Source organism: Amyelois transitella, chromosome 12, assembly GCF_032362555.1.
Source record: "Amyelois transitella isolate CPQ chromosome 12, ilAmyTran1.1, whole genome shotgun sequence".
NCBI classification, from domain to species: Eukaryota; Metazoa; Arthropoda; class Insecta; order Lepidoptera; family Pyralidae; genus Amyelois; species Amyelois transitella.
In genome coordinates, this window is record NC_083515.1 from 4,525,145 (window position 1) to 4,534,437 (window position 9,293).

Below are 9,293 nucleotides of genomic sequence, written 5' to 3' on the forward strand. Positions count from 1 at the left end.
CAGTATATACTATTATCGTGACATTGCGTACATTGAGTGATGATTGATATAGAGTACCCGGATACGAATGATACGAATGTTACCGCTAGTTTTTAAATAATATAACTGAACTATTACTAAGCCTTCGGATTTATGGAAGTATATAAAGATAAGTAGGAGTATGTCTTAGGCAAAGGCAAATAAATCTTAATTCCATCATTACTAAGCCACCCAGCTGAACGGGGCCTATCAGATTTTAGAGAATATGTAACGAAAATCCTGTCAGATCCTCGAAAGTCATATTGAGAAGCTTGCGGTTGCTTGCTAAGTATAAAAATTACCCATCAAGGATTATTCTATGAATAACGGACGCTCCGTCACGTTCTTATAAAATTAAATAAATATTGGGGAGTTAAATAAAAATTTCGTCCTTTTAAAACATTGAGTAACTACTTTCATTTGTAGGTAGGTATGTCTGTTTTTACACTCAGATACTATAGCCTTTTCCTGATCGGATCGGTTTTTCTTATAGGTATATGGATTGTTAACTGTCTAAGGTCCAAGAAAAGAAAAAATATATATGCAAGAAAAACAAATTTTCTTGTTGCTATGTCCCATTCCTGTCTGATGATAAGAATACACCGGATATTTAGTACAAGTGATATAATATCGTAAAAAGTGACAGTTTATGAACAGGTTTATTGTCCGCAGGTGAGATATTACAGTATCAATAGGTATCAAGTGGAATTATTGCTTGTTTTGTTTTAAGATCAATCTGACATTTGATAAGATTTATATCTCGGTATCCATGACGTCTAAAACTTTTTACAAATCATGAAGAAAGAATGAGGAAAATCCCATTATTGAGACAGTAAATAAAATATCTGATAACTTGAAACAGTTTCTGTTTAACCTTTAAAACTACATTTAGTTTGGTAACTACAGTTAGTGCCGTGTGGTTCCCGGCACCAATATAAAAAAGAATAGGACCACTCCATTTACTAAGGGGTACGCTTATAAACTTGGGATTCTTCTTTTAGGCGATGGGCTAGCAACCTGTCACTATTTGAATCTCAATTCTATCTTAAAGCCAAATAGCTGTATAATAGTCTTTAAAAGACTGTTGGATCTGTCTACCCCGCAAGGGATATAGACGTGATTATATGTATGTATGTAGTTTAAAAAAATTAATAATAATAAGTTTATGTATGCAAATGCCTCGGTTCAAAATTGTGAATGGCATCAATCATGTGTGTTTGGGGTGTATTTAAACTAATAGAAAAATCTAAGTGGAAACGAATAGTCAAACATTTATTGTGTCTGCTTCAATAATGGTAGATCACTTTTGCCTTTATTATATACAGACTAAAATTTTGTAACCCTTCACTGGTTAAGAAGCAAAGTAGTTTAGTTTGCCATGCTATAAACCTATTCTTCCGAAATTTTTTTTATAACTTCAAGTATGCTGGTGTTGTAACATCGTTATCATTTATCTAAACAGTTTCGCGTAATAAAGATCTTGCAGCAGACATATGTCGTTCCTAAGGCAATCTTGAAACGCGCGGGAGTTTGTGTGTTTGTATTGTCAATGATGTGATTACAGTGTATTACGATGGCTCTTAAAGGATGGCGGTATTTCGTAAATAGAGGTTAGTCAGTTAACGCATGTTTTATGAAGTACTTAGGCAAAAACTAAATCTTTCCTATTGCCACTAGGTACACTACATATATCAATCTTTTCATGTAAGTTCATCGGTTTAGGACACGTTCTTGTTCTTACCTTTCACCTTCTTCTCCTAGCATTTAATCACAGTCACATCTTATCAGAGGAGCCCGGGGTGCACCTTTTGGACTTGAGCCTTTATTGGGTAAGTTTTTACACAGAGCAACTCCCATCTGACCTCCTCAACTTTTGCTGGGAAACCAAATTTATATTATAAGCAGCATTAAAGTAATGCACTCCACCCATTACCTAAGTAAGCTTTCGTCTTCTGATCAATCAGTATATATGTAGCTAAGCAGCGTGGGCATACTAAATTGTGTCGGCCTGTGTGATATACTAACAGTGTCAATGTGCTTCGGTCCGCGGTCACGGTCAGGTCAAGATGGGAAATAGTCTTTCTCAGATTGCTCTCGGTCAAAATAATATATATATATATATTGCCGAGTTAGTATTCCATAATACAGGCATCGAACTTAGTTTTAGGGCTAGTTCAATCAAGTTTTTCAAATGTTCAAACAATCTTCTTATGTATATGAAGTACTCTATGTATATATACATATATGAAGATATAGAGCGTAAATCCGCCGTGAGGCTTATTATAATCAGCCTCCTAGCGCTATTTTGCAAAAGTGCTTATATTTATAGTGCTTAAGCTTATAATTATAGACCTCATAATTAAAGGCCTCACTTTTAACAGATTTCTCAGACCAGAGCTCATTATGCAAGGAAGTCGTGACTAAATTATAAAATTATAGGTATAATATTTTTCATTAGAAATGTGGATGACTATTGATAACAATAGCTTAAGTGTAATTTTTCAATGTTCCGAGTAGAAAATAAATTTCTGTCATAAATGCAAGTAGTAATCCAGCAAGTCAATAAATTTCCCAAATAAAGATAAATCTGACTCGCATCTTAACTGCGCATTTCTTCGATTGCACTTCAATGTTATCAATACTTCATCTAGATATAGGTCAGATATGATGTAAAAGAAAACAAGATAGGTATTATTGATATTGAATGAAATCAATAAATTTCATCTAAATGGACAATACAATAAATTTGTATTTGGCAACAGTAATAAAAATATTTTGGTGAGGTAAAAAAAAGCCGACAATTAATAGAAGACATTTCTTGAAATTTCTATATTTTCTCCTCATGTTCCACTGTTAACGATTGATGTAAAATTAAGAGATTTAGACAGGCAGTACAGCGTGATAAGGGAATGCTTAAATGCGTTGCTCATGTGGAGATGAAAGAAATCCAGTCAATCAAGCATTTACAGTGTTATAATTAGTGATAAGATATGTGAATGGGAATGTTAGAAGGGGAAAACCAAGACGACCGTCCTGGTCAATGCATGAAGAGAGTTATGGATGAAAAATGCAAGTAGAAACCTAGCAATATAATAAATTTCCGAAACGAAAATAAATGTGACTCACATCTTGACTGCAAAATAAGTAGGCACAATGGCAAGTGGAAAGATGTAGTCTTTATCAGCCCCTCCAGAAAAATGATTATATGTATGTTTATTGATTTAATATTTCTATTTTCAGTCTTATTTATTCCTCAACGCTATGTCTTGGGCATTATGGGTTTATTCGCGTTGGCGAATTCGTTCACAATGCGGGTATGTCTCAGCATGACTATAACCCAAATGGTACTGCATGTGGAGCCATCAGAACATATTGTAGGAGAAACCTGTCCGGACCCTGACACCATGGATGATTCAAATATAGTGAATAATGTCACAACAATTTTCGATGTAAGTTTATTAAGGCGTACATGATGTATATACATAGAAGAGGACACAGTCTGACTGATTGATATTATTTAAGGAATTTAATTTGTTATGTAGGAACCTGATGTTGTTTAGCAGTGTACTAAAAGAGGAATTCGTGAAACTTTCACGGGAACGGATACACACATACATATAGGCACGTCTATATTCCTTGTGGGGTGGACAGAAGCAACAGTCTTGAAAAGACTGATAGGCCACGTACAGGTTTTTGGCTACGGGAACGGATATAGCGGGAAATTTAGTTCCACGTTTACCGAGCCTCAGGTGTATAGTGTATAGTCTTCAATAAGACAGGCTCTTTAAGTGTATGTCAATATATTTTTTGACTCATTCTATTATTTTATGATACCCTCTAATAATCATCTTATCAGTATAATGTACACGCATGTTTTCAGTGGCAATCTTTTAGGCAAATTTCAATGAAGTGAATGCCATAAAACAGAATATATAGCACACATAATTCCACGTTTTGAATATAAAACGTGCATTTTATAAAACTTTTTATCGGTGACGTCAATAGAGTCGTGCAATATGCACTCATTTCATAATCATAATTATATATCAAAATTTTGGACAAATTAAAAAATACGACGGTGGTAAACTATAAAATATATTTCAAAAATGCTTTCTGTCCATAGGTAGGTACTATTGATTTGTCAACATAACCATAATCAAATTTTAATGACTTTTTGTTCTGACATTGCAGAACAGTGATCGTTACGACTGGAATGAGTCCACTCAAGGGTTTTTATTAAGTGCTTTTTACTATGGTTACGTAGTGACGCACTTGCCAGGTGGGCTCCTAGCTGAAAAATTTGGTGGAAAATGGACAGTTGGTGTGGGTTTGCTAATCACTTCCCTGGCGACTATGGTTTCACCTTTAGCTGTCAAGTTTGGAGGAGCTACTGGGCTGTTTTTCATTAGAGTTCTCGAAGGTGCTGGAGAGGTATATTTGTGCTTGTATTAGAGGTAGGTAAAATAGCGAATCGGATTATACAAAAACTAGCAAAATGTAACAACATTTTATTCTTGTCTTTAAAGAATAAACGTCTTTTATCCTAAGAGCATGAGATTTGTTCATACATACTAGCTTCATTAATTCTTTTGAAAGAAGAATTTGTGTGAATTGCATCATACCATTATGATTTGAATATAGTTTCCGCAGAATTTGACTTTGACAGTAACGAGATGCTGCACTATGTACAATGTACGAGAAACTACTGGTATGAGCAATTTTAATGATGCAACACCATTTTGTTTAATTGCAGGTTTGACAGGGTTTTTCATTTCGGTTGTCCCTATAGTAATATGAGGCAATTCACATATTATGCAAATAAAAGTTTGAATTTTAATTTGAATCTAACACAATTACTCAATTTCAGGGTCCAGTGACGCCCGCCTTTGTTTTACTACTAGCTCGATGGATTCCTCCAAGCGAAAGGTCCAGGTTTGGAGCGATGATATTCGGAGGAGCACAAATCGGGAACATTTTTGGTCCATATATTTCCGGATTGTTATTATCAGACGGTGGAAGTTGGCACAATGTTTTCTATGTTTTTGGGGGTTTGGGTGTCATCTGGTTTGTGTTTTGGGTAAGGTTTTTTTTTTTCTCTTTGTCGTTCCAATCTATGTATGTTCTATATACACCTTCCATTTGGTGTTAGTCTTGGTAACATCCAGAAATAACTTCCGTCTGAACTACGCATTGCAGAAGAACCTAAGGCATTGAAACAGTTTTATGACATGCATAGAAGGAGTGAATCTATGTCCTTCAATTTTTTATAATAAAATTAAAATTTACCTTAAAAGGATTGTCGATAAAAATCCCTTTTACGGAAATGGTTCAATGTCCGATGAAATTAAAATTCAATAGCTTCGCTTTTTCCCGGTAGTATTTGCAAGGCCGGTTGAGGCCAACGTGTCAAAGGCATTCAATTTACTTAAGAGGATCGTGCATTAATTGGTTTTTAAAAGATTTATCATGACATAGATGAATAATGAAACTTTGAAAATAATTATAAATACAAATTTTGAAGAAGTGCCGTGTGGTTCCCGGCACTATTACAAAAAAGAATAGGACCACTCCATCTCTTTCCCATGGATGTCGTAAAAGGCGACTAAGGGATAGGCTTATAAACTTAGGATTCCTCTTTTAGGCGATGGGCTAGCAACCTGTCACTATTTGAATCTCGGTTCTATCATTAAGCCAAATAGCTGAACGTGGCCATTCAGTCTTTTCAAGACTGTTGGCTCTGTCTACCCCGCAAGGGATATAGACGTGATCATATGTATGTATGTATGTATGTAATTTTGAAGAACATTATATTTTTTTGCAAAAAATTACTTAAAATGCTTAGTTATTGCATAAAATGAGACGCGTCGATAGTAAAAGCCCCAAATCGTAGTAGTGATCATGGTGTTCTGAAATCATGTTAGTCATGATTATTGTTATAAGAAACTTTATTGATATATTTCTTTCAGGTATTTCTTTGCTACAATACTCCGAATTCGCATCCGTTCATTTCTGATGAAGAGAAAGAATATCTTAACAATAATATTATTGCATCAGGTCTACACAAGAAATTAGATCCTGTACCATTCAAAGCTCTTTTGCGATCTGCTCCTCTTTGGGTATTAGTCATGGCAGCTGTAAGTATAAATTTTGATATACCAACTTATCTGGCTGTAAAAAATGGTGAACATGGATTAAAAAAAATATACTTACCTACTAACTTTTTGATAAATTCTGTTCATATTTTTTTAACTAGAACATTTATATTTGCAATAGTCAGCTGCAAAATGGGTAAAATAATGTTTAAGTTTACTTCTACGTTAATCTTACGTCTTTTTTACAGGTGGGCCATGACTGGGGCTATTTCACTATGATCACAGATCTTCCTAAGTATTTCTCCGATGTTCTTAAATTCAATATCAAAGAAACTGGTCTAATGTCTGCTCTTCCATACATTGCCATGTATATCTTCTCTTTTGTGTTTGCCAGTCTATGTGATTTATGTATAAAGAAAAACTGGCACTCTATCGGCACTGGCAGAAAAATTTATACCACTATTTGTAAGTATTAATGAAAGTACAATTTTCTTATTTCTAAATCTAGTTATAGTAATAGTAGTTTTAGTTTTATCAACATTGTATAATAGCGAGTTGCAATACGTAATCAAAAAGTAATGGTCGAGAAACCAGCACCAAACTGTATAATTTGCCTCGTCTATTTTTGAATTAATCAAAATTAATCGCAGTTGTGTATGATTATAAATAAAAACAAAAGTTAAGAGCCTAATGCTACAAATGAGTGAAAAAAAATCAAACAATGCCTACAAATGAGGTCATTTTTTGCAGCGTCTACGGTGCCGGCAGTTTTTATTATTCTGGCCTCGTACTCAGGATGCAACAAGATGGTAGCCGTGGGCTTGTTCATTGCCTCCATGGCCTTTATGGGTGGCTTCTACAGCAGTGTCAAGATCAACGCCATGGACATTGCTCCTAACTACGCCGGTACATGTTCCGCTTTCGTCAATGGGCTGGGTGCTATCAGTGGCATTATCACACCTTATTTGGTCGGGTTGTTGACACCTGATGTAAGTAAATCATAAAATTTCACATATTTTCGGAGTAAACTAACTAATTATGACAGAATCTGTTCAAGTTCAAAAACTGGATGCAGTGATCTGAATCTAGTTTTTAAGTCTCCAAAAGGAAATGACAGAGTTAGGGGCAAAGGTGAGATTACAAGTCAAGCAAAACTTGACACGATTTCCTCCCAGTTACTAATATTTTATGAAGATCAGTATAAGAAGTTAAACAAAAAAATTTTAACTCTTCAATTTCCTCAATATTTTTTTAAGGATTGCCTTTCCGTGTTTTCATTGAAATGGTTACTTAGGAGAATCAACATAAACTCTGATTTTACAAAAAATTTAGATATTTTTAAATCTTTAATCCCAAACTGAAAAGTTGTTTATTGGGAGATAAACAGTGAAGATACAATCACTTTGTTACCGCTTCTTCTGCACTGACGCCTTGGAAGCGGCAGTAAACTTAGTTTTTAAGTAATTTATTTGACGTCAACCAAGTTGTTAAACCATACGACAATTATTAAGCGATATAATAATATCCTATAATAATGAATAAAAAATTTTGAATTTTTTTTTTTTTTTTGAACTTGTAAGTAAAAAGATAAGTAAATACGCTACGCAGGTAATTTAAGTATTTGCTCGATGAGATACAATTACATTATCATGATATTTTAAAATTAAAGATGCTCTCCTGCTTGTCATTTATCATGTGATAAATATATAGGCACAATAAAATGTTATATCTTTATTGCACTGCTATCAAATGCCTTGTTCGGATTAAATAGAAGAAACTAAATTATTCACAGTAACATTTGCCTTCCGTTAGTGATAAACAAAAAATTACATGAATATATCCCCAAAAAAAAAAAAAAATCAATGAAAACTCTCGCAGAATTATTAATAATTGATTGTATGATAATGATATTCCTCTGTAATTTGTATAATATCTGTATCGGAACTGAAGCGATACGAGTAGTAGAAATTTACTTAATGAATTTTTCAAAACTATTTAGTGTAAATGTAATATTTGCCGAAAGTAATCGATTGTATCAAGAATTGAGTAAAGCATATGAATTGACTCAATCATAATGGTTCAGCTAAACTCTAGAAAATATAGAAATGACAACAAAACCTAATGAGGCATTGCAAAATTTGATTCCTTACGAGTATCAATAAGAAGAAAGTTCCCGGTATCAGCTAGCTTAAAACAAAAACAAATTAATTGTTTGATGCCACTTATAAGTATTTTTGATTATATCGCCTTAAACTAATAATCTCCTGGTAGTTTGAAGTAGATGCAGTAAATTACTGCCAAGCAACTTTGTGGAGATAGTTTGATTAGGCGCTAGAATGTACGCACTTTTTTGATACAGATAAAAATAAAACTTCCAAAACCAAATCTTGTGACAAATATTTTAGTTAGTTAGGTAGGTATATAGAAGTAATTTAAAACTTGTCCAATGAGATAAAATTCTGGTAGCTGAACCATTTTGGTGTTCCACGGGTCAGAAAGTTCAATACGCCAAGGAACAGCTAGGACATAATATGTTTTTTTCCATTTTATTCTTATCATAAAGTCTTTTTTTATTCCAGCAAACAATAACACAGTGGCGCATGGCCTTTTGGACAGTAGTTGCTGTGTTACTGGCAACCAATTTGCTATACGTCATTTGGGGTTCTGGTGATCCGCAATGGTGGGATGATGTGGACAAATACGGCTACCCACCAGGCTGGAAGCATGGGCCTTTGAAGAGAAGGAATCAGAATATAGAGAAGAAGATAGTGTACCCTAAACATGACCATTCGCCAGTGTCGACCGATTAAAAAGCTATTCAAATTGATCACTGCAATTTTATTTTTTATAACGTACATACATCGAAAAGTAAGCAAAATATGTAAATGTTATGAAATCTGAATGACAATAAACGATACCTTTGTCAGACGCTAAAAATATTTATATTAATTATCCAGTTAACTTATTATAATAAAATCTTTAATATTAAGCGTTGAAAACAAAAATAGAACATTTTGTTACTTCACACTTCTTGTTTTCCCAAAAACAAAAGTTATATAGTCAAATATAAATAGATATAGATAGAAGGCCTGGAATAATATAATAAGAATTCGCAACAATACCTTCTATTTTCTTCTTTATATATTTGAGTTTTATGGTTGACAGGTTGGGTTTCTAGTAGAT

The 9,293-nt window shown here is 33.8% G+C and overlaps 1 protein-coding gene across 3 annotated transcripts; it reads left to right on the top strand.

The window, feature by feature from the left end:
• Positions 1-1,468: 1,468 nt before the first annotated feature.
• Positions 1,469-8,937, top strand: LOC106141917 (putative inorganic phosphate cotransporter). 3 transcript variants are annotated; one of them, XM_013343555.2, is made up of 8 exons: positions 1,469-1,628; positions 3,259-3,467; positions 4,210-4,449; positions 4,886-5,095; positions 5,985-6,152; positions 6,359-6,575; positions 6,861-7,099; positions 8,690-8,937. In XM_013343555.2, exons 1-8 carry the CDS (start codon positions 1,592-1,594, stop codon positions 8,918-8,920), a joined length of 1,551 nt encoding a protein of 516 aa, XP_013199009.2. In that variant the 5' UTR covers positions 1,469-1,591; the 3' UTR covers positions 8,921-8,937. The 3 variants fall into 3 exon arrangements, with proteins under 3 accessions (XP_013199009.2, XP_060802752.1, XP_013199022.2); XM_060946769.1 differs by lacking the exon at positions 1,469-1,628 and adding an exon at positions 1,652-1,722; XM_013343568.2 differs by lacking the exon at positions 1,469-1,628 and adding an exon at positions 1,715-1,847.
• Positions 8,938-9,293: the final 356 nt, after the last annotated feature.